Below are 26,694 nucleotides of genomic sequence, written 5' to 3'. Positions count from 1 at the left end.
TTTAGAAATTGAAACATTTAATAGTGTCACGACATACATTTTAGCATCTTCCATTTTGATGATGTTTCCCACCCTCTCCTCGCCCCAGAAAAGTTGTGAGCTTATAGAAATTAAGCCAACACTGCATCTTTCTTCCAAGCATTTTGTCATCTTCTTAACCTACAAAATAAAAATTGTTATAGTTTAACCACCACATGCCGAGGTATTAGACAGGGGTTTAGTGGATCCTACAGAAGAGACAATCCTGAATCTGTTTTTTTTCCCCACCAGGACTTCTTAATATGATCTAAAACGAATGATCCATTTTTTCCCCCCGCTAGATTTTAGTGGCAGAAATATTTTGCTTTAAAGTCAGCCAATAAATGTTAAATTGATCATGATGTTGAAGCTTGCACCCAGGGCCGCCATCACGGCATTACAGCTGTGACTGGTGTATGGGGCCTGGTGAGCAGAGGGGGCCCGCATCGGGCCCTGTCTCATCTGCTCACCAGGCGCTGCGGCACACCATTGACGTGCGGGCCCGCACGTCAATAGTTAACAGCCGCCAGCCAGTCTGAGGCTGGCAGCTGAATAGGGCCGCAGTGCGCACTCGCCGGTGTCTGACGTCATTCTCAGCCGCTGGGCCCGGCGAATAAGTCTGCGTGGAGCCTGGAGGGAGCTTTGCCCGGCGCAGGAGCATGGCCAGGTAAGAACTCTTGTTTTTTTGCTTTGAGAACGGCGATCCAGGGGGGCTGAATGCTGGACACAGTGACAGGGGCAGACAGACCCAGGGGCAGAATGCTGGACACTGGCAGAATGCAAGACATGGGGCATGACTGGAGACAGATGGGGGAGAATGGAGACACAGGGGGCATGATTGGAGACAAGTGGCAGATTGCAGACATGGGGGCATGGTTGGAGACATAGGGGGCAGAATGGAGACATGGGGCAAGAATTGGAGAGATCGTGCAGGATCATGGGGCAGGATGGATAGATCACATGGGGCGATCACATGGGGCAGGATGGGGAGATCATATGGGGCAGAATGGATACTCCTGAGGGCAGGATGGGAGAACATATGGCTGGAGGGAGGAATGAGACACATGGTGGCCAGGATGGGGATTATTATTACCATAGGGGCTAATTTAGGGATATTATTACTGCAGTGATGCATTTATTTTTTTTTTTTTGAGGGCACGGTTTTAAATGAGGGGGGGGGCAATCCTGTTACTGTAGAGTGACACTGTCGCTCCTTTCTTCATGTGGTGTAATGTAGAAGTTGGGAAAAATTAAGTAATTTATTCTACAAGTGGAGCTCGAGATAACTGTTATTTCCTGCAGAGAGAAGTCCTGGCGGGATGAAATGATGGCGGTCTGTGCTGGATGAAAGACTTCACCTAGAGACGTCACTGGTGAGTCAGTGTGTTACCTATATACTGACACTGTATACAGAGCTCCTGTGTATAATTTCACTAGTGATCACTGTATTACCTGTACACAGACACTGCATACCAAGTACAGATCTCCTGTGTATAATGGCACATATGGTGATAGTATGGTGCTTTTTTTTTTAATTACTGATCAGAATTGTAGTATTCAGTCACTATGTGGTGGTAATATGTGGTCTGGACATGGTGTAGCGGTATTTGTTCTTTGTATGTGATATTATTGGTCATTTTAAAAATTGAAAAATAAAAATACACAAATTGTATTGCATATTTTAACAAATATTTAATAGGTTACAGTAGAGTAGGGCCCGGCCAAAAGTGTCTACCGTGTTATGGTGGCAGCTTAAAAAATTTTTTTTGCCAAAACAAAAGCTGCCGGCTATGTATTTGATCTGGTGATGGGAACTGTTAGGTGAGAAGTGGAGTTTTTTCAAGAGAGCGGTGGGACTGGACAGTTTGAGGTGTGGAGCGTGGAGGTGGGGCAGGGGTGGAGCCTGGGCGGAGTCTCAAGGGGGCCCCGAAAATTTTGCCAATATGGAGCCCTGAAATTTCTAGTGGCAGCCCTGCTTGCACCCAAAGACTTTTCTGTTACTATGGAGGTCACGTTGACCCAGTACATTGCAAGTGAGGATTCTGCCATCATACCTCCTTTAAGAAGCCATGCTTTTGTAAAGGAAAAGAGTTTCCTGGTACTAAAAAGCTGAATCCTTAAGATTAGAGATCCTCCTACTAGAATGTTCTGGAAATTGTCATACTTTGACTAAAAGCTGAATTGTTTTCTCTCTACGTGAGTGATCATCCAAAACATGAGCCTATTAGAGTTTCGCAATGACAAATTTTAAACAACTGGATCACAAATCAATAAACGTTTTTCCAAATAAGACATCCCTAGACTACAAGCCATTATATGAATGTGAAACTAGTCTATTTCAACCTCAAATGCAAGTACAAAACCAAGACTAACAGCATCCCCGAGGTTGTCCATCCAGGCCACTGGCCCCTCAGAACAATGCATCCATATTCTTCTTAAACACAGACATTCAGCATGGGTTCAAGGCGATCACCAACGATCAGCTCAGTGTCTGGGCATAGCAAACTGATTTATGAAGATTGACCCATTAGGTCAGAATTTCTCCTTACCTTTCTTAGATTCTGCACAATTTAACTGATAGGATGCATATCCATTCTCCACTGGAAAAAAAAAAAAGAAAAAGTTACAAACTTGATGGTAGAGTTTATGACCACGCAACCAAGTGTTGGGCAACTACAGTAATGTCTATGGTAAATATTCTCAATGAAACATCAAGTGTTTGCGGTCTGATATATAGTAACATAGTTAGTAAGGCCGAAAAAAGACATTTGTCCATCCAGTTCAGCCTAAATTCCATTATAATAAATCCCCAGATCTACGTCCTTCTACAGAACCTAATAATTGTATGATACAATATTGTTCTGCTCCAGGAAGACATCCAGGCCTCTCTTGAACCCATTTACCTCTGCTACATCTGTATAAAGTCTTAAAATGTACACAAAAAAAAAAAAGTTACCTTCTTCGTAATATCTATACACAATTGCGGAGCTGCTCTTCACGTTCAGGACACGCTGGCCCATCAAGACTTTCATGTTGAATTCAACAGGCAGATCCTTTTGAAGCTAAGAGAAAAGTGGGGATCGGTTAAGAACAATCAACGACTAGTGACTAGCATTAATATATTCCTAGAATGGGCTCTTAGGACAAATCTAGAGAAGAACATTTGGCTCACTTACATTTTCCATGTACATGACGACTTCTCCTTTAGGGCTCAGCTCAAATTTAGAAATAGTTTTATCTTCCACCAGCTGTAAGAAAATGACAATTTATATACAGTTAGTCAGTGGAGGCAAGTATTGGTTAACCTCAGGGATATCCACTCACATTACAATATACTATACTAGGCTTCTGCTATTCTGAGTAGTGAACTCCTTGCACTAGAGACTTGACAGTATACCACCATAGAGCCACAAAAATTTGGGTATTCTAGTACTGCGTTTTGGTGTAACACAATGTATTTTAAAGACTTCATTTATTCATTTATTTTAATACAATTAAGTGAAAAACAAAACACCAACCTTGTTAAGAGATGAGCAGTCGGCGCTGTAGCCGGATAACATTCTTGCCTTCACAATTGCCATGTTGGATTCATTGTGCGCTCCATTATAACTGGAAATAAAAACATTCTAAGCCTCTTGATCCCAGGAGTCGTGTGATATTTGTCCTATTTACTTGCAATCTGCATTTTGTTCCACACCAGTATGGGTTAATGGCATAACTGGTGGGTTCACACAAGGTTTTGCCGAGTTTTTAAATTATGTACGATGGCAGATGTTACATAGATTATATATTTGATAATTGTCAAGTTACACTTTAAGCTTCCAGAAATATCTAAAATGTTCTAAAGTAATGCAAATATGGCAAAATGCAACAACTCCATTAACGTTTGGACTGTTGTGATTTAGGACCCAGCATATCCATATGAATTTTTAGCGCCAAAGCCATTAATGTACCCGAGTTTGAAGTTGAGATTATAGCTGTAAGCCACTCCATTGACACAGTTGTCTGAAGAGGCCAATATGGACAGTGAGAAAGCAGCGTTTTCTTTGGGCACAGGGATGTTATAGCCAACTGTAGTCTGCAAAGAAAAAAAAGTAAATAAAATTATAAGTTTTCCCCTCAACCATGTTTTGCAATAAACGTGATGGTGTAAGAGGAGGTTGGGTGGGGTGTTGTGGTAGCTGCTCCATATTTCAAAGTGGAAAGACAAAGGACTCAAGTCCATGCGTTATGCAGACCGGCCATTGATTTCTATGTTGACTGTGTAAAGCTTTGTGGCAACACTTGAGGTGGCCTTGGAGCGAAACTCCGCTACCTGTGTGCACTTCTGGTAAAGGGATAGGGTGGAGGCCCATTGATAAGTACAGGATATGGGTAGTGGGGGGGAAACCTAGCCAGGTCACATTTGGAGAGGAGGCATATCCTGGGTCTCTTATGCACTAAGGCAACATCTGTAGCAGCCTCCTCCTTGTACTGTACCTCCCAGTGCCACCTTAAAAAGCCCCAAAAGAGTCCACGTTTGGGTGGGATTTGCACAAGTCATGCCCTTTAGTGGTTTGTCCCAGCAGAGTCAGGACTGTTGGCAAGGATATAATTAGGGTGCTTGTGTCTTCAGGAGATTCATCATACCTAGTCTTGTACACCTTGTTGCACCCCTGCCTCAGGTACTAAATGGTTTCACCAAAGCCAAGACCAGTCACCTGTATCATGCTCCAGCCGTTCCCACTGACATCAATGACATAGTTTCCATTAGCTTCTGGCAGGGCCTCTCTGTGGACCACTAATCTGTTGTCCTTATTCAGATCAAATGTGGCCACGTCACCGTTGTCCTTTCGGACTACTACAGTTTGCTGAGAATTGGGAGTGTATAGTAGCTTAGCAAAGGCAGCCAGAGCCTGAATGGCCACAACAGTGTCCTACAAAACAGAACAAAAAATGGTTAATCTCGAGTCAATGAGAGTGAACTTGGAGGAAGAGTCCTAACTAATAGTTACCCAGGTAGAGACAAATCCACCGTGTGAGTTTTGCTGGCGAGCAAGCCACATGGAGACCTGGGCCATCTTTGTAAGGCTTCCTTGAGTTACATCGGGGTCCGCTGCCATGCTTAGCAAAACGTACGAGGTAATCTCCAACTCTGGTGAGCGATACGGAGGCAAGAAGAACGGAACAGCTTTTCTCGCGGGAGCATCTTCACGTTCCCAGTGAATTGTGCCGCCTGCATTTACAAATAAGGCAAAGATTAAAAAAGTTAAAGTACAGGACAGATAAGTGTAACAAGAAATTTCTACAACGCTTGAGCAGTGCTACCTTCAACTTTGGCCTTGCTCATCAGACTCTGAAGCAAGGGTTGGCTATATTCTGGGAGTTTGGCCAGTGTGAAGGCGTAGAGCATGATGGCTTGATCGTAGATTTTCTGCTCGCTCTTGGATGCGTTTTTCAGACATTCCAAAGCACCAGTCAGCAGAGTATTCTGGAGATTAAGTGGTGGAAGCACCAGTTAGCATTTTTTTCATACCACCTCAGATTTCAGTGATTTTTAGGTTATTTTTTTTTTTTTTTTTAAAGAACAGTTTATCTGTAACTAGTTGGATCAGAAACTGGCAAGTCTCATCAATACATCTTTATCAGACTTGCCCGTTTCTCATCCAACTAGTTACAAATCAAAATGATCAATTTTTTCAAAACAGAACATCTGATTGACACCTAGGTACAAGTTTAATTAGCTTTATGCCATTACAGTCAGTTCACTTCCAATTAATATAAGATTTTAATTAACATGTGAAAATTTAGTTTTACTGTAAAATCTGGGAACCAAAGTCAAAAGAGCATTCCTTCATATCAGCCACGAACAATCAATTTCGACAACTGAGACAAACATTAGTGTCGGCATCAGTGGCTCCTATGACCATTTATAGGTCTAGCTCCTGCTTTGTCAGGAGACACCTAGGTTGAATTTTGTTCCTCAGTGTTGAAGGCCCCTTAATTGCCAAACCTCTTGGCAGAATTATATATTTTTCACACTTTACATACCCCCAAGCTGTAGTCGGATTCCAAAAGCGCAATGGCAAGATAAGCTGTATAGTAAAGATCACGATCTGTTTCAGATTCCTGAAAAATAAAAAAATAAAAAGTACAGAACATATTTTTTTTTTTTTAACTGGTAACCTCCCCCAATTAACACTGACTGACTCATGCCTTCATAGGGGGTCCCTGTATAAACCAGCATGTGTTTCATGGGAGACTGATTTTTACCAACAGTAGTAGGACAAAATAAAGATTTGTCATGAAGGGTTTAAAGATCCTCACCTGGACTGTGAAGAGTCTTCCCTGGGACTTAAAGCAGCCATTATCCAGTCTTTGGGCATTTTCCAGCCAGATTAAGGTTTGCTGTTGACGGCCCTCATCGACGTAGATGTATTTTTTGGCTTTCTCAAATGTCTTAAAGCTGTAAGCCGTCAGCCTGTGGATTAAGTAGCAAGTTGTAAGGCCGGGGATCATGTCTTCATCTGAGATAATTGGGCAGATTATGCCAATAACATGCTGATCAACGTGATCAGGTTTTCTTGGATTTGGAGAAGGTTAGATTAACCCCTAGACAGTTATCAATCACCCTTCTCCCAAGATCCATAACTTATTTTTCCATCAATATGACTGCACGAGGGCTTTTTTTGTAGGATGGGCCAATTTTTGAATGACACCATATAGTGTGCTTGGGAGGGGGGGGGGGGAAATCCAAGTGGGTTGATGTTGCTATATATATATATATATATATATATATATATATATATATATATATATATATATATTACACATAAAATGTTCACTATATGGTAAAACTGATCTGTTAGGATTTTCCAGGTTTGTACGAATGCACATACCAAACATGCAGAGCTTAGTTTGAAGTGGTAACAAAAAAAAAAAACAAAAAGAAAAAAAAAAACCACACAACTCAAATTTGTATAAATGGTTTGTATGTCGCCATTTTCTGGAGCTCGGTGAGGGCTTATTTTTTGCAACTTTATTCCATTTTGGGGTAGATAAGATATTTTCATCACCTGTTACTGCAATGTTGCGTCGACCAACAAGCCCCAATTCTGGCATTTTGATAATTAGACATTTCTGAATGTGAGGATATAAAGTATATTTTTTCGTTTTATTTTACAGGGGGGGATGATTGGAGCTTGTTTATTTAAATCTCATTTACTTTAATAGTCCTCTTAGGTATTTAAAGGGGTGGAGAACCTTCCTGCCAAGGGCCATTTGGACATCTATACCGTCCTTCAGGGACCATACAAATCAAGTTCTAACTGCACCCACAAAGTACGTCCTGATGCTGGCACATCTTCCATTGCACGCGCTGCCACATTCAGTAATGAACACTGTAAAGCACTTCCCAGAGCAAGAAGAAATTAATGGGCTGGTGGCCATCAAAGTACAGCTGCCCTGTAAATCCCATGGTCCCTGAAAATCTGCCAGGGGGCTGGATAATAAGTAATCAAGAGCCATAAAAGGTCCATGGGCCCGAGGTTCCCCACCCCTGCCCTAGGAGATGTGAAGCAGGGGGGCAGTCAGCCCTGCTGTGTATAGCAAAAATAAAGATCTATGAACGCTGGTGATCATAATGACAGGTGCAGGGGTTTTCTGCAGACCCCCAACCGTCATGAAAACCCAATGGTGCCCCACGATCACATGACTGGGATGCTGATGTGTGGAACTGTGATGAGCTTCAGGTTGGTGCGTGCCAAAAGCCATTGTCAGTGATTGTCAGCGGATTTTAACTTGTTAGCCATGGGAGGATCTTGGATCTACCTGCAGGTGTTTGAGGTACTTGATGGCCGATTAAATTAGCCATCAAGTACCGGGAAAGATGCTGGAGCCGGCATCAAAGGCAGGGACATAAGAGATTATATATAATTCATAGCCATTGGTCGTGAAGGTTAATATAGGAGGCGTTTGGCCCACGGCCCCAAACACTAGTCTGAGTGCAAGCCGATGTTTTGTCTGCACTTAGGAAAGTAGCTTGGCAATGTGTACTCAGCCAATATGAACAGGCTCTTTAAAAGGGAATCTGAATATATATTTATTGTACACACCTTGGAATTACCCTTTAATATTTAAGTGGCTGTTCATTAACAGCAACAATGTTACTTACATAGAGTTAACGTTTTCTATGGAGTTCTGAAATAGTCGGTAAGCTCCACCAGAAGCAAAAGAAAGCTGGCGGTAGTATCCTTAAAAAAAAAAAGAAAAAAATAGATACTAGTAGACTATAACAAGCCATTTTATGAGAAACCATTTATTTTTCCCCCTCATAGTATTAGGCTGCCGTCACACTTGCAGTATTTGGTCAGTATTTTACATCAGTATTTGTAGCCAAAACCAGGAGTCGAACAAATAGAGGAAAAGTATAATAGACACATATGCATCACTTCTGTATTTATCACCCACTCCTGGTTTTGGCTACAAATACGGATGTAAAATACTGACCAAATACTGATAGTGTGACAGCAGCCTAAAGCAATGACACTCACCTTCGGTCATGTAAGCTTTTGCTTCTTGGTACATTTCTTCAGTTAGTTGTCCGGTGTTATTTAGATAATCCAATACTGGTGGAATAGGGGCCATTCGAGCGAGATTCTGTTCTCCACAACCATAAGGTTTCTGGACCAAATCCTGAAGGCTTCTTAACGAGACTCCAAAAAGATCACCTGTAGGGAAGATTGTGAGCATTGTGTTTATTCATAGATGAAGCTTCAGAACCAGATCCATTCCTTGGAAGACAGTCAGGAGCTTGAGAAGTAATGCGATTAGTAGGAAAAGAAATACTTACCGACAGCAGTCACATAAGCTTTGGCAGAGTCAGGAACCACGTTCTCCGGAAGAGCAATATGGATAGGCAGCTGGACATTGTCGTCTATATAAAAAAAATAAAAATATAAAAATTAAAAAGTAATGAAGATGTGCGCAAAAAAGTAGACTTTTTATAAATAATGTCCTACGATAGGACCTGGGAAGAGTGGCCCGTAGGCCAAATCTGGCTGCTATAATCCAGCCTGTGAATGGAGAGGTTTTAAACACTGGTCCACAACATGCAGCTGCTCCCCCTGCGTCCCAATATCACTGCCATCTGCATCCTCAGAAAACAAATAGCAGTAAATACAATGGTGGAGGAGGGAGCTGCCTGCTCCTTCTGCCACCATTCAACATGTACGACAGACGTGATGACGCCACTACTTTATGTCCGCTACGTGAAGAGTCAGCGCACACTGCAAAGTCCAGAGTGTGTTCAGGCATGTCCGTATACAGGAGGGCCATGTGGGGACTCAAAGTATCCAGGAGGGTGTCCGCAGACTTTCTGCTCTGTGTTGCACATATGCCAATATTGAACAAAGTTATTTTAGCCCTACAGAACATTCATGGTCTCATGTGGCCCCACCACACCAGCCCCTCAGGAAAATTGCCCACCTGTGCTCTATGGTAATTAGTTTGGAGGAGGCGTGGGAAGTCACTTACTATTCACAAAAACTAGATTGCTTGAAGTGTATTCCTGATAGATTCCTTCAGGCTGGAAAGCAAAAAGATGGAAAATGTACTCTTAATAAGGGCATTTCCACAATGATCAAACAAATCATTTTTTACAGGACACTTGTTTAGCTGCCAAAATTATCAGTTGCCATCAGAGATCCTACTGCTTGTGACATCCTTTCAAATAAGCCACCACAACAATGCACGAGTGCCTACAACATGATGATGGCTTAGGCTACTTTCACACTAGCGTTGTTTTCAATATGTCGCAATGCGTCGTTTAGGGGGGAAAAAATGCATCCTACAAAATTGTTTGCAGGATGCGTTTTTTGCCCCCATAGAGTAACATTACCGACGCATTGCGATGTATTGACAAATGTCGCAACTGTTGTGCGACGGTTGTGTTGTGGCGGACCGCTGGGAGCAAAAAACGTTTAATGTTTTTGCTGCCGACGGACCACTTTTTCCAACTGCGCATGCGCGGCCGGAACTCCGCCCCCCACCTCACAATGGGGCAGTGGATGCGCCGGAGAAATGCATCCACTGCCTCCATTGTGCAGCGCATCAAACGCTAGCGTCGGAATCTGAGCCTGACGCATTGCGATGGGCCGAATCCGACGCTAGTGTGAAAGTAGCCTTAGTAAGAAGAGGAGGCACCATGTAAGAGGTTCTTAATGATCTGCTTTGGCAGTGATGGACAACCGATGTGGGCACTTGATGAGAGTGCTGCAGTTTTTTGCTCGACTCCAAATAAACCCCATTCACTTTCTTGGTATCATAGCTTTGGACTATTACCCCACGGTGTAATGGTCTTAAGCTATCAAATATCTCACCTCCACAATCACAGTTTGCACAACGGTGTCCTTGCGGGGAGATTGGCCAGGGTCATTTGGTCCATCACAAGTGTCGCTAATTTGAGTTGTTTCAGCAGACACGGTAAAACTGAGCTCACCTGTAGCGAGGAACAAGCCAGGAATACATAATTAGCTACAGAAATGTATGCATGTTGGCACATGTACACGAACATGATGCTTACCAATAATATTGGCTTGTACTTCCCAGGTGAAGGAGGCTCTACCATCGGTACAAATGCAGGCACCCTGCTGGCCGTCCTTCAGTTCAGCATTAAATGCATTGGTGTTTTCTAAAGTCACTTGGACCTAAAGTGGCAGCAATGTAAATCTCCAGTGTTATTAGGTTCTCTAAGGGTTAGTGTAGAAAAGAAGAAACAACGAATTTTCTTACTTTTACACATTTTTCCATGTAATTGCGTACAACTCCGATGAGGACCAAGGTTTCTCCTCGAATAAAAGAATATGGTAAAGAGAGTTCCATGAAGAATGGAAGGAAAGTGGTATAGTTAGCGGAGTATTTAGTCATTCCAAAACCGGTTTCTTCAGAGGTACAGAAAGCTGTTCCTTGCCATTTTGTGATTGTGTCGGGTACAGTCTCCGATAGAGTGGCATGGCCTTCAGTGCTAAAAAAAAAAACAAAAAAAAAAAAAAACCATGAAGGGGGTACATTTCTTCCTACAGGGACCATTGTTGGCACTTGAACTGAGTTAGACAGTTAAGGATTCCTGAACAGAACCAGCCAAGTACTGCAAGAAAGTGCCCAATATAGCATTAAAAAAAAAAAAAAAAATTCCAGCAAGTGTTACCAGCTAGTTAAGCAATTATAATAGAGATATACTTACTCGAGAGGAAGCATAACCCACATGAAAGTTTCAGCGAAGTTTGTTCTAACAGATTCAATTGGTGCAGCTCCACCTGCACCTCCTGGACTTGCATCTAAACTGGCAAATTTAGCATTGACCTCACCACCGACCACTGTGACAAGAGAAGGTCGTCAGTGTAAAACTTACACAAGGATTAAGGTTAAAAAGATAAATAAAAGTTACCAAGACACGTACTTTCTTTTGCCAGTGGAACAATACGTTGTGGAGATGGATTTTTATCACAGACTTCAGGTTTTCTTAGTCTGAGACTTGTGCCAATGACCAGGCCAAGTGACTAGAAGATGGAAAAAAAAAAAAAAAAATTTTTATATATATATAATTAAACTATCTACATCCAAGAGAGCCATCCCATAGTTATGCTAATAAGTCTCTGCAGAAAAGGAATTACTAACCTTAAATTTACCGTAGGTATCACCTTCTGAGGAGCTGCTCACAGGCAGATAGTATCTTCCGTTGTAGAAGACTAGCTTGTCTGGGTCCTCACAAGGGGGTGCTGGGTCTTCAACATCAAATCCAGCCACATTGTAGCCATAGTAGTAGTACCGACGAGAGTTGTAGACCTAAAGTTGAAACAAAAAAAAATTAGCCATTGTTCAAAACCACCATTCCTGCACAGGTGGAACCCATAAAATAACATAGTAACATAGTAACATAGTTAGTAAGGCCGAAAAAAGACATTTGTCCATCCAGTTCAGCCTATATTCCATCATAATAAATCCCCAGATCTACGTCCTTCTACAGAACCTAATAATTGTATGATACAATATTGTTCTGCTCCAGGAAGACATCCAGGCCTCTCTTGAACCCCTCGACTGAGTTCGCCATCACCACCTCCTCAGGCAAGCAATTCTAGATTCTCACTGCCCTAACAGTAAAGAATCCTCTTCTATGTTGGTGGAAAAACCTTCTCTCCTCCAGACGCAAAGAATGCCCCCTTGTGCCCGTCACCTTCCTTGGTATAAACAGATCCTCAGCGAGATATTTGTATTGTCCCCTTATATACTTATACATGGTTATTAGATCGCCCCTCAGTCGTCTTTTTTAACCAAAATTACTAACATTTAAAGATAGTTTGCCCACAACTTACTCTGTCAGCTGAAAACTGCTCATAGGGATTAAGAATTAAGAGGCTGGAATCGATCACACGTAGGGCACAAAATGAGTTTGGATCTGCAGAAAGCTGTACATCAACTGTGGATCCAGGAGTGCCTCCTTCTGCTGAGAAAGTCATAGAAACCTAAGAAAAAAAAAAAAAATTAAAAAGTTGCATAAAGGATGATTGTAAAATAGACCAGAAGAGTGGCAAGGTCAAAACCTAGGTCTTCACATCCAAGGAGATCTAAAGGCTCCTCTAGGACATGACTGGAGAGATTGCACTATTGCTGATTTTTTGGCCAATGACATGACTTAGTCAACCCTCTACAAATTGGCTTCTGCTGTAGGCGCCCACTTTTACGTAGTTCAATATGACTACACCAGTCCATTCTAGACTAGTCACAACCAAGTTATGACAAAGCCATCTACCTGATTTTTGAAGCATTTTTCAATGTCGAGACTGATCGTATCAGCAATCATTTCATTCTGCAAAATGCTGTACACAATCAAATCAGCATTGGGGGCCATGTCAGGAGACACCATGACATCCAACGAGAAGGAACCATTTCTTTCTGCAAAGGAGAAAAGTTAAATTATTTCTAATTTCTATAATGCACTATGGAGAAATTGACAATTTGTGCCGATTCTGGAATATGCAGCGTCACAGATAAACTAAGTATGTATCTGAATAGAAATAAGCCAGTTTACCCCTTTCAGCCCCACATGGGTAAAGTTCATAGGAAGCCAGTTAATGTATTGGTATAAAAGGGGTTTTTTTTGGAGTGAGAAACACGAATCCACAAAATCATATCAAAATATTAAGTATGACAAATCTATTGTCTACCAGATCATAGAACCGAGCCCACAGAAGTTGGGGGGCCGGTATTACCGTAATCTCTGGAGGGCATATCTGGTCTCCTCATACAAACAGCCCATGAATTTGAACGGCCATTGTGTGATGCCCACTTTGATGGCATTGCAGAGAAATAGGACAAAGTTACAGCTGGTTACTCTGCTTTATGTCAAGATGCCATCTTAACAAATATGGATTGTCCAGAGTGGAACAGGGGGTTACATTTTTCCCTAAAGTTGCAGTATAATATTACACAAACATACACAACTCACCATTGCTCAGATCAATGTCCTTCTGACCACTCTGGACGATGACTGACTTTGACATCACCTAAAAAGGGCAAAAAGTATAAAATACAGATTTAGTCACCATTTACAACCTCAAATATGGGAGTGAAAACCTTGTGAAAGCCATTCTTGTTTGCTCAGTAGTGTACAAAACTAGATATTAAGCTGGAGCCCATGTTACAACGTCAACATGGAGTAGATGTGTCCCATTCCTATTGACAACAAACAAAAGCTCTTAAAGTCCAGGTCTCAGACTGGACTGGTTTGCTGCCATTATGGGGTATACTATAGTGTGAACATACCATTGCTATTAGAGAACCACATACTTCGGTACCATATGGCAGCACATGAAGTGCCTATGGCTCCCTAGTATGTGGTTGCATTAGGTTCTGCTGTACACAGGGCTTTACTACTGCGTTTGCAAAAAAAAAAATAAAGTTAGCTCTATGCATTTTGGAGACATTTTAGGCCATGCCCATGTAGCTCAGCATGTGAATAGAGATGAGTAGTTGAGTTATTCGAGCAATCATGTAATCGATTACATAGACACTCACCAGATAATAGACGGTGGCTGTGTTCACTCCAGCTCCAGTTCCTTCCGGGCTTACGATGTAGGACACATCAATACTGTGGCTCTGTCTGCAGGGAATTTCACCTTTAGGACGGGTCATTTGTAGGAAGCTACCAGAATAGGAGTAAAACCGGTAGACCGTGTATTCAACGGAGGGGTATTCCCTGTCTGACCACTCTGAAAAGTAGCACTGATCGGGGTTTGTGTAACTGACCTATGAGGCACAGAGGAAACATGTTATTAAATTCCAATTGAGAGAAAATAAAAAATCCCACATCCTGGCATCATTTTTAGTTTACTCACCCTGACAGTAAAGTTTGCTTCAACCATTTTGGAGGTATCTATCCCATAGACCACTCTGCCGTCAGAGTCAGTGATGGCCTTTGCGGGTTCACCGTTCTCAACCTGGATCTCAATTTCTTGACCTGCCATTGGCTGATCACTCTCATCTACTAGCTGGGCCTAATGAAAAAAAATAAATAAAAAAATAAAACAAAACAGAATTCCCATATGCAATAATCAAAGTATATTTAATGCCTTGGTCATGTAGCTAGATTGTAGTCAATGAACGGAGAAGTAAATGTTGGCAAGTATGGATGCCTACCAACCACCAGTTGTAAGGCCTCAGGAAAACGGCCATAAAACAACAAGTGTAGAGCAACTCTGAGCACGATGGATTTGTACACAATTATATAGACCTCCATATAACTCGCCATTAATATAAATGCACACTTCTATAAACAATTAAATATCTCATTAGCATGTACCTTGGGTCTAGACATCAGTTTTGGGATAGTCTATGAATTATACTCATTGCCATAAGAATCTTTTTTGGCTGCCAGTCATACAGATACTCACAACAACAGGGTAGGCTAGGCCTCTCTTATAATACTGGTTCATGGATTCATAGTCCAAGCGGATACTAGCTGGTTGACCCGTAACCCAAATGTAACGAGATTCTGTGGTTTGAATTCCTAAAAATACGAGAAGTTGGTATCATTCATCTGAAGTGTCCAACAAGTGTGTGTTACACACACACACACACACACACAATCCTCCCAGTCTACCACCAGTTTTAGATATTCCATCTTGTTAGCTGGTTACCTGTTCCCGCTTCAGTCAGAGTGACTTCCAAGTTGAAGGAACGTCCTCTTGTTGACTTCATTACTGATGAGTACAGGTCAATCACACCACTGTATGAGCCATCTGGACCAAGCTGCCGGGGAAATTAATGGATATTATTTAAGGCCCAGACTTTGATTTTTTCCCCCCATAAGAGAAAACTCAGTTTATTCTGTCAGATTTTCTCATACGTTGAGAAATTAGAATGATCTCAGTATTCTATCAGTCCATGACAAGTCAGACTGCACACTTATCTGAAAGCGGTGGGGATTTCAGGCCAGTTGCCTTGCACAGACTATTTTAAACCTAGGAAAGCATTGTGCTTTGTAGGACAAGCCAAAAAGTGGCAGCTAGCAGGTGGGGCAGCTATAATAGCTGCCCTTGTGCCCCGGAGCCAAGTGGGTGCCATATACAAGAACTTCCTGTTAGGGCCCCCCCATGATCAGCAGTTTTTGTTGGAGATTTATCATTTTTTGGTCCACGAGCTTCAAGCAATGCAACTGACAACTAATGTCAGTCAGCTGCTGGGAAAGCAAGATGGTATTGAATGCAGCCCAGGGGCATATTTGGGTACAAATTTCACAAGCAATTTGGGTATATTTCAGCACCTGCTTTGGTGACTAAATCCCAATCAGCATCAGAGTCAAGTCAAGACTGTTATTGGCCCCATCCACCTTTATCTTTTAGTAGTTTGTTGGTGTCTCAGTAGAGAAAGACATGACAATGATCAGTTAATTGCAGCAGATTGCTGTGCCTTCAATAGTGTGCTCCATGAGCTGTAACATCACCCACAGCCTATGGTCTGGGGTGGTGCCGTGTCAGAAAGCAGCCATTTTTCTAATCCTGAGTAGACACCATAAGGGGGTTTCTTTACAGTGAGGCAACTCTCCCCCATTTTACTATGACTCACCTCTCCGATCATGTTGGAACAAGTTTCACCTTTCTCACCGAAGCAGTTTTGTTGTCTGCCATAATATTGTGGTTGCGTACAATAACGAACCGTGACAGAGCCGGCCACGGGCTCTCCGTAGGTGTAACTAGAGAAAAAGCAATTTCATTAGTAAAATAAAGGGAGCAAAATTCTGCACACCTAAATAAGTACCAAGAGCTTTACATACATGGCAGAAACGTTGAATGTCACAGTCTTCTCCATCACCGATACGGTTCGTGGTGAAACCACGTCGACCTTGAATCTGGGCAACACTGGAAGACAGAATAAAAGATGAAGCCTGCGAGCTGCAACATAGTTGGCAATATATTCATAAAGTTGAGCAAACCAGGTCATTTTATTAGCAGCAACCATCCATGTGGTGCAACCTCAAGGTCAAAAAGGAAAAGGTGAATTTGGGATGGGAACAAAGTTGATTGTTCATGTGTTTAGGAATGAAGCCATCAGCTGGATGAGGATAGATTAATTTCCTACCTCATTACCCAGTTAGGCCATCCACAAATCTCCACCCTGTCGCACTCTAAGGACTTTGCTTTCCACCACCCAAAATTATATAATATATGTCATTATAGACCGTGTAAAAGCTTGGGACCATCAAAAAAATTAAGTTACCATATTGCTCCACTGTGATCCACTGACTTAAAGGATAGTCAGATTCTCTTTCGGCTGTTATTACATAGGAACCCAGAGGGGCATCAGAAATCAGGTTGAATTCCAAGGAAAGCACTCCATGGTTTAACTGTGGAAGCAGCCACTGGACAATCTTGGTTCTTGAGGGATCCTGTAATTGACATCCAAACATTCTCAATAATTGCTAGTCATCTGAAGATAACACCCTAGTGAATCCAGAAGCACACGAATATGACTGCCATAGTGAGGACAGTTTTCTTTTAACTATGGAGTATACCATTTGCAACCAGGAATGGATGTGTGAGTGTGCCTTAGGGGGTGCTTTATGGGAGTGTCAGGACCTTTATGGTCAGCAAATCAAGCAAGACAATATGGGCAAGAACCTAAGCACCCATGAAGAAAGATACATGGTACCTCCGTCTAGTGGCCGGAAAGAGAAGATCTCCACTATGTGAGGTACTTGAGCCGTACTCACTATCACTAAAGATGACCCAACACATGCGCTTACCTGCAGGTAGACTGATGAGAACTGGAGGGGAAAAAAAAAAAAAAAAGGCACATTAGGTAAAGCACAAAAATAAGGGATGAAAAAAGGAATAGAGCATTGTTTATTGTTGAGATGACTTCGATTAATCCAACCTTTAGCCAGAACACTTTAGAAAGTGACTGCATATTCTATGACCCCATGCGATACATTTTTATATAACAATGGACCCAAAACCCTAGTCCATGCCCTCATCTCTCGCCTTGACTACTGCAACCTCCTGCTCTGTGGCCTCCCCTCTAACACCCCTCCAATCTATTCTAAACGCTGCTGCCCGACTAATCCACCTGCCCCCCGCTATTCCCCGGACTCTCCCCTCTGTCAATCCCTTCACTGGCTCCCCATTGCACAGAGACTCCACTACAAAACCCTAACCATGACGTACAAAGCCATCCACAACCTGTCTCCTCCATACATCTGTGACCTCGTCTCCCGGTACTTTCCTGCACGCAACCGCCGATCCTCACAAGATCTCCTTCTCTACTCCCCTCTTCCCACATTCGTATACAAGATTTCTCTCGCGTATCACCCCTACTCTGGAACCCTCTACCACAACACATCAGACTCTCGCCTACCATCGAAACCTTCAAAAAAAGAACCTGAAGACCCACCTCTTCCGACAAGCCTACAACCTGCAGTAACCACCGACCGACCAAACCGCTGCATGACCATCTCTACCCTCACCTACTGTATCCTCACCCATCCCTTGTAGATTGTGAGCCCTCGCGGGCAGGGTCCTCACTCCTCCTGTACCAGTTATGACTTGTATTGTTTAAGATTATTGTACTTGTTTTTATTATGTATACCCCTCCTCACATGTAAAGCGCCATGGAATAAATGGCACTATAATAAATAGGGTTTTGTTTGCTTTTTTTTTTAATTTTTATTGGTCATGTGCCATAAACTTCACCTAAAATGGTAGCATATGTTGGTCAATTGGTTCCATGCATTATGTACTACCATATTTATGGTTTTATAGTGCAGTCACTCACCTTCTGATCCACCGGCTTCAGCTGAGCATCTAGACAGATCAAGCGGAACAGCACTGCAAGGAAATGGAAGCCATTATTAAAGAATGTCAAATTTAATGCCTACATTAATGGCATCGCAACAAGCGTCACCATGAGCTGATGTGGCCAAACTAGAAGTTTACACAATTTTATAATGAGTGTCAGATAACTGCTAGAGTTCAGTAGTGAAATTGGATCGGCAGCCATCTCCTAAGTATTAGTCTTCATATGGATGGATTTCAGCCCCATTACAAGCGTTGATGGACTACACACAGGGTAAATCACTGCTCACAGGGATGATTATGCCATCAGACTCAATTCAGTTGGCCAACAAGTGACAGATCACTGGCAAGTTTACAAGAGCTGACAAATCGGGAACCAACATCACTGTGGTGGTCTCTGAAATACTCAAGGGGGTGGGTAGAGACCAAATAAAACTAGAAACACTAGATGAAAACAGTTTTACTTTGGATAAGCCATTTTATTAGATCAGCACTTTCCATTAGAAGTTGGTGTCCATTTGCTAGGATCCAGAAAATGTCACTAATCTAGGGACGGCTTCAGCAGTGTTGGGCTACACAGTGTTTGCCTTGAGGAAGCTTTGTTCTGTACATTTTACAAGCACTGTTTAATCTCCTTTTGCGAGTATTAATCTGTCCCTTTATTAGAATAGCTGATCTATACCACATTCTGGTCTCATTAGCTAGATGCCCATTCATCCAATATGAATTAGCTTGTACGTCCATCTACTCATGATGAGCTGGATTACCACCTGCACCAATCTGCTGATTCAAAATGGATGAGTTCAGAGAAAAACCCTATACCCTACAGATTCCTCATTTTGCCAATTGGTAGAGAGTCCATTCCTCCAAATCTGAACTGATCCCATGTTGCAGTGCAATGTTCTCTTTACCATTAACCAAGAAAATCTTTGGCATTAGAGGGCCATCACCTCAAATGGAAGAGGTATTAATTGGTGCTCTAATCTATTGTTATATGGGGTCCACCAGACCAAGAATTCTCAGCCACTTTTTTGGGGGGAGTGTCTTCGATGGCACACCCTTTTATTAGTCTTAAAGCTAGATCTTTAAACCCAACCCACTTCAATATAACAGGATACCTCCCCCCAAAAATAAACTCGTTGGGACACATTTTAGAGACAAACTAAATATCTAGTGACATATCCACCAATGCTGCTCACCCTTTTGGCCAGGTTTGTATGTAGGTTTGTCCATCTGAAACATGCAGCTCGTTTTAGCAGGGTTAATTACCACCGATTTCCGTTCCCTTAGGTCAGTCTTTGTCCCGGTTGCTGAAAAAATGATTGCCACAGGAACAGCATTGAGGACAGTGGGAACCTGAGACAAGGAACAAGACAATTGATTTAGTTTCATTTCACAAGGCAATGTACATATAATTAGAGATTTGCATCCAGCTAGACTTGTAATCCAGAAACAAAAGGCTTATATACTGTGCCATCATGCATGTGAGCCAAGTCAATAATCGCGTTTGTTTAGCAGATTAACATTATGAAATGCCGTGTCCATGTCAAATTCTGATGATAATAATTTAGTCACGTCATCAATATACCAACACAAGGGTTTGGAAGCGTTAAATCTTTAAGACCTTGACATATACATAGTGCCAAAATCGAATTAAACAGTGCAGGATAGAAAAGGTCTAGTGCAATAGGAGCCAAACCTTGAACTTTTGAGGAATAATAAAATCATGTTATATTCAAGGGTTGTCCATAAGAAAGGTCACCAGTGTATTTCTGGGCTGTACAGCGCCCTAACTTCTGGTGTCTTACAAATGCTGTGAAGGCTCCATCTGGTGACCTAAAGGACAACCCTTGGATGTAATGATTTTATAAAATTGGCCAAGATTTTTTACTTCCATTTGAGCTGGACCTCCTCGCTGTATCTGTCCATAGCAGTGGCATTGTTGTGAGTTCCGGAAGGTAGAAGAAGAAGCCAGCTCATCAAAATGGCCCATTTATAAGCAGCACCACACTTGTCTATGGCTATGTTTGGAACTGCAGCTCAACTTATTTTAAAGTCATTATGGGCTGAATTTTAATTGAAGACAAAACTCCCAAGAATAAGGAGTTGGCAGTGGAGTAAAAGCCTTACCTTAAAGTCACCGCACTGGAAATAATTAGCAGAGGAAACGTCTTCTTCAATGATGGTGGTATTCCTTCCATTGTGTTCCAATACAGCAGACACATCCATGCGTTCTTGACTCCCCACAAGGTTTATGCAGGCTCTTCCAGTATCTCCACTGACCAGCAGTGCAGGCGTGCTGAGAACATATTGGCTAAAATGGAAAAAAAAAAAAAAAAAAAATTAAATATATACATACACAATGTATTTCTTCATTACCACCTTCCCCTTAAAATCCAACATTCATTGGTGTACATATTGAAGTTCATCGATCATTGCCTAGTGTACAGGCATCCCAACAATGTAGCAGAAACATGACCTGTCCTTACTAGCCAGTCTCCCAATTTTGCCCCAAGCCTCTTGTTTTATGATCACACAAGGATTGTCAAGAACAAGTAGGGATCTTTCTCCTCAATATTAAGTAGGTGTAATCTTTTGGGGATTGTATAGTCCACAACAAAACATAATAGAGAACACAAAATCCAGACTGCTGACCTGATGTCATTGGTTTTACAATGGTGAGTAAATGTACAATTTAGTCTGAAGTTTACCATTAATCCTCCAAGTACATTCCAGCCTATTAGTAATTGCCTGTCAGTATTAGACTAGATCATGGATGCAGAAGTGCTTGTTCGGGAGGGGTGTTGGTCCTAAATCCCCAGCGTACCTTCATCCAAGTGACTGTTTGCATGATGTATGAAATATCACGTACATTTCATTTGGCTTTTTGTATCTTATACATTTAATTGTACACCTGCTCTGGAAGTGTGCAGAGAAGCAGGCCCATGTTCCAGGTGCTAAGGTGCAAGCTGGTGGACCAAGAGAAAGAACACAACCGACAACCTGGGAAAGCTTTGCAGAGGGATCTTCTCTACAAGAGCAAATTAGTGGTGGAACTCTTGGTTCCAATGGGCCAGAAGAGACTGCATAATTAAGGCCATTTATAACAGTTGTGGGGATATTTGTCAAGCTCCCAAAGCTGACCCTCATGGGACCACCACCACCCACCTTTCCAGTAATACCCATATTCGAGTGGTGCTTCCTTCATCTTCAACATGGTGTCCACAGAAATCCAAGACAGTTGACACCCAATTCATAATCCTGTACTTATCTATATTAAGGCTTCCAGATACAGCGTGACCTGACTCATCAAGGGATCGTAGTCAGGTCAGGACTTTTGTCTGGAATTTGGAAGATGCAGCAGAAATGGTGTATGCTGAAGAGGAGCTAGCCGAGAGGGATCAGCAGGTCATGCCGATTTTCTGGCCAGAAGCCCAAGGCATCTGGACAAAGAAACCGACACTGGGCACAAATTTATCAAGACTTGGAATTCTCACACCAGTCTTGAAGAATTGTGAGCTGGAGTAAGATGTACAAAGCTCATGAAGTGCCCCATTAATGAAGCAGGAACATCTTTTAGTTGCCATGTGCAGATTTTAAAAGTTGATGTAGCAGACTGGGACTGGTCTAAAAATGTCAGTAGTCAATGTTTGTTCAGCAAAAAGTTTGATATTTCAGTAATTTTCTGGTATAAACTTGCTCGTGCCTTAGTAAACAAGACCATTGCGAGGAACCCTCCTCCTACAAGCCAAGACGGCACAAGTGGTGCCAAGTGCAGTTATGAAATAAGAGCTGTATGTCTTAACACATCTAGTTGTGAAATGGTCAAGCAAAACTGAAATTTCTCAATCTTGAATAATCCAGCCAAGGTTCTTAAAGACATAGCTCATAAGAACGGGCTTGAATTGTGTCGGCCACCTATGTTTAGGATTCAGGAGCCTCCCTGGTTGTACGAGTTTCTACACATAACCACAGGCTGTCAGGAAAGAATTTCTTGAAGGAAATAAGCCAGACATTCATAGGGGGGAGTTGCAGAATCCTAGGAAAGTGGCTGGTGAAGCCTCACAAGAGATACCAAGACAGTGTAGGCTGTGGGAGTCTAAGTGGTCCAGACACCATTTTGATGAGTCCATAGCGATTTTCTGGGTAGTCACCCTCTTAAGTTACAGGCGCCAAACTCATTAAGTGGCGTGCGCTTCTTCATGCATATGGCATAGCATGAGCTATGCCAGTCTTAATGAATCTTTGAATTGAAAACTAAAGTTTTTCCTCCCCCCCCCCCCCAAAAAAAAAAAATATATATATATCCCCCACACATGGGGCTGCAAGGATCAGAATCCATGCCTCTGACCCCTGCCATCTTATATCAGCTTTAAATTGCTGATGCTTTAGCAAGGCTGTCAAAACTGTCCAAGACAGCCAATCACAGAACAGCTGTCATTTTACCAGAGCAGTTTCAGAACTGAAAGCAGAACTGTGATTGGTTGCTATGGGCAACAACTAGTTCCTCTAAATGAGGCCTACTGTATTAGCTATTGCAGATCAACCTCAATTTGTTATGCAACCAAATATCAGTACTAAAAACACATGAGTGGTGTTAGGAGCATATATAAGAGTCTGAGGGTCCCCAGACTCCCCATTGTTTGTATAATTTTGACCTTGGCAATCTATTGGGCTCAGACAGCCCCCCCTGTGTAACCATAAGGTGTCATGGCAGCTGTTCACTATAGCATTTAAGGGGTTAAACCCTAGTCCAGGCAGATACTGGGCATCTGCTTGATATGGAGGAACCTGAGCTTGTAAACCCGCTCCATACAAGTGCTCCCAGTGTGAGGGGGGAACATTTGCCGCCAGGTCTCCCCAGCTTATGGACCACAGAAGTTGCACAGCCGGCAGCCATTGGCAGTGATGCTGTTCTTTTCAGGTCACGTTCACAATTTTACATCAGTATTTGTAAGCCAACCTGAATGTGTCCTTAAAGCGATTATGGGAGTGGGGGAGAGAAAAAAAAAATATGTTTTTTTATCTGTAAAAACCCTCATAATCAAAGTTAAGTTACCACTAAGCATAGTGTAAAATACATCTTTATAAGCAATTACCCTGTTCATAAAAAGTGCTGTAATTATACCATTAGAACCGTAATCTCGCCTCCTGTTTACGAGTCCGTGCCACTGAAGAGCCCAAAACTCCCATTGTGGTGATCGTGCTCCTGGCTGGATCAGACATGGCTTCTTGCATTTATACCCCTAGTGATTTGGGCTCTGGTGGTCTCCTTATGTGATTTCTAGTCTGTGCACAGCAGATTTGGGGATTCTGCACCCTATAATTCATAGGAGTACAGACCTGCAGAACAGGAACACTGGGTGGAGGAGGGTGTGAACGGGCACGACACTGGGCTGGGTCCAGAATAGTCATCTGCTGGGACGACTAATATTCCTGGTATTACACAAACTGCAGAGCCATGGCCGGGCTGGAACATGACGTGGATGTTGCAACTGTCCAACTATGTAATAAAAGGGATTTCACAGGTCTTGGGAGTGGCAAACTGACATGTGCCCAAAGAGTAACTAAAAGTCAGTATTTTGCAACTTCTATTATTTCAGCAGTATCAACTTGACACTATATGGTGGTCTTATGTGACCCGCCCTTCAGCTTAATGTGCAAGTTTTTTTAGCTTTAGGCCAAGGCTCAATAGTCATGCACAAGATTGATCATCATAAATGTAATATGTGCAGATAAATTACATAGAAAATGCCTATTGCCAGTGACCCTCGATAGGAGTGTTCAGTCTTCCCTTACATATACAGTATGCAGATACGCAACCAGCAGGTAGAGGCCAAAAGGACAGTTTTGGCATCTGTCAAACTGAATACATTATTAATTAGATTTTAGACCTAATGAGACTGGTGTACTTACTGTGAAACTAAGCATCAGAAGGGCTGTATAATCCCAGTCAAAGTGTACATTTTACCAGAGCCAAAATGCTCAGTATTACAAGGTTATAAAGCCATTAAGATATGCTTTTTCAAAGCAAGTACACAAGTGTCATCAGGTCTAAGAGCTATGTAATGTATTGAGTTTAGATTGTGAAATCTAGTGACAGGTCTGTTTAACACCTAAATCTTGATGAATAGGAGAGTTTGATGACGGCACAGGATTTAGAGCTTAATATAACAGTAGCTTTACAAACCTTCTTCCTTTCTTTTGTTGAGCAGAACAAAAACATCCTCTTTAGTAAAGAGGAATAAAACATATGAACAAGGCCCCATTCACGTCAGGGATTTTTTGTGCAAGTGTGAACAGCAGACCAATTTTGATCAGGGTGCATTATCCAATTTTCTAATCTAAAGGCCCATTCAGACCCCTATAGATTAATGCATATTTTCTTGTACAATTACCTGCATGTCATCGATTATTTGCCCTATTGTTACATGTACACGTTTTTAGGCTTGGTTCCCACAGACTTTCCAATCTCACTAACAAACCACTAGGTTTCACAGGATGAGATTTTAGGAATCACATGCTGTCAAAATACCCATGGCACAACTTGACACGCAGCACCTCTATCCAGACCGCAGCATGTCAATTTCTACTGTGCAGATTCACCGCGTCCAATACATTGTACAGGCGGAGACGCACGTCTCTAAGGCTACGTTCACATTTGCGTTACGTCGGGCACAACCGCTGCAACGCATGAGTCATGCACCCCTATATTTAACATGGGGGGGCGCATGGACATGCGTTGTGCTGCGTTTTGCGACGCATGCGTTTTTTTGCCGCAAGCGTAGTGCGCAGAGGACGCAGCGAGTTGCTTTTTTTTGCATCCATAAAATTTGGCAAAAAAAGGACGCATGCTTCGCAAAACGCTGCGTTTTAGCATGCGTTTTTGTTTGCGTTGTGCATTGCATCTCTGACGCAACATCGCACAACGCAAATGTGAACGTAGCCCAAGAAATTCCACCTGTACAGTGTATAGGACGCGGTGAATCTGCACATTCAGTGAACACATGCGGGTTCAATAGACGGCAGTGCTTTAGATACAGCAAACTGTTGTGTCCAAAGTGCTGCCAGATCGTGGGCACCTGACCTTAGAGTTTGAGCCAAAGGTCAGTGCTCCGATTGTCTTGCATGAAGAGGAGACGGAGAAGGCAATTTCTCCATTGCTGCCAATTGGACTGCATTCAGATTACATCAGAGTGCAGCTAAATGTTTCACACACACCCCTATAGGTTTACATGGGTGTGTGCATCAGATGCACTAGCAGCATGCTGAATAGGCAGGAGAAAAATTGCTGATCTGCAATGCCCCATAGTATAATGTTGGGCTGAGTGTTACCTGATAGAACCTAACTGTCGTGCTATATGGTAGTGTGAGCGAGTCCTACATGCGAGGTTACCAGGCAAGAAGGAAGATTTTATGGATCCAAAAGAGACAGTTTTTTTGTGAGCCGAGCCAAATAATCCAGATCACTAAGGCAGCCACAGACTAGTGCCCCCCGCCACTACGGCAGCCACAGACTAGTGTCCCCCGCCACTACGGCAGCCACAGACTAGTGCCCCCCGCCACTACGGCAGCCACAGACTAGTGCCCCCCGCCACTACGGCAGCCACAGACTAGTGCCCCCCGCCACTACGGCAGCCACAGACTAGTGTCCCCCGCCACTACGGCAGCCACAGACTAGTGTCCCCCGCCACTACGGCAGCCACAGACTAGTGCCCCCCGCCACTACGGCAGCCAAAGACTAGTGCCCCCCGCCACTACGGCAGCCACAGACTAGTGCCCCCCGCCACTACGGCAGCCACAGACTAGTGCCCCCCGTCACAGATAGATCTCAAGCACATCCATTAATCTAAACTCTAACTATACTTTGCTCACCAGACCCCCTACATCACTTGGTGTGAAGCCCCCCCAGCACTCACTCCAGACTCCTCCACAAGCTGTAGAGTCCACAGATCTGACCCTTTAACAATCTCTAAAAGTTGTGATAATGTTTCATAACAGCGGCCATCAGAATATAATATGATCTGTGCACCACTACATCTTAATAAGTGGGAATATTGCTCCCAGGTGGAGACTGTCACCTAGGAATCTGAACTACCAGAACTACCCCCCCATCCTCCACCAGCAGCTCACAGGTTAATGCAATAGGAGCTGTAAACAGTCAGACATGCAGGAGCCATGTGTAGAAGCCTCCTGCTCCAGGGAACTTACGGGTCAGCTCTGGCCCCGATCAGCAGGCTCAGGAGAGCAGCACACAGCAGCAACCGCCCCATAGTGCAGACAGCTGACAGCCTCCCGCTGCTCGCCCTTTATAGGCTGACACATAGGCAGGAGCGCCCTCATTTGCATC

General features: G+C 42.8%; 1 protein-coding gene across 1 annotated transcript; it reads right to left on the bottom strand.

The window, feature by feature from the left end:
• LOC138666014 (ovostatin-like) lies at nt 1-26,694 on the bottom strand. The gene is made up of 36 exons (XM_069754068.1): nt 26,556-26,694; nt 20,475-20,658; nt 19,544-19,700; nt 18,325-18,377; nt 17,297-17,317; nt 16,771-16,939; nt 16,328-16,412; nt 16,120-16,246; nt 15,192-15,303; nt 14,946-15,061; nt 14,391-14,549; nt 14,071-14,301; nt 13,502-13,559; nt 12,806-12,948; nt 12,369-12,518; nt 11,674-11,841; nt 11,456-11,555; nt 11,240-11,372; nt 10,789-11,020; nt 10,580-10,703; nt 10,377-10,495; nt 9,532-9,583; nt 8,849-8,932; nt 8,550-8,726; nt 8,171-8,249; nt 6,325-6,478; nt 6,049-6,126; nt 5,326-5,488; nt 5,013-5,233; nt 4,719-4,934; nt 3,972-4,096; nt 3,537-3,627; nt 3,195-3,266; nt 2,975-3,080; nt 2,568-2,618; nt 1-159 (listed from the first exon to the last, which is right to left on the bottom strand). Exons 1-36 carry the CDS (start codon nt 26,615-26,617, stop codon nt 155-157), a joined length of 4,377 nt encoding a protein of 1,458 aa, XP_069610169.1. The 5' UTR covers nt 26,618-26,694; the 3' UTR covers nt 1-154.

The sequence above is a fragment of the Ranitomeya imitator genome, chromosome 2 (assembly GCF_032444005.1).
Source record: "Ranitomeya imitator isolate aRanImi1 chromosome 2, aRanImi1.pri, whole genome shotgun sequence".
NCBI lineage: Eukaryota > Metazoa > Chordata > Amphibia > Anura > Dendrobatidae > Ranitomeya > Ranitomeya imitator.
The sequence above is the reverse complement of the archived record's forward strand: the minus strand, read 5'-3'. Positions and strand labels throughout refer to the sequence as shown.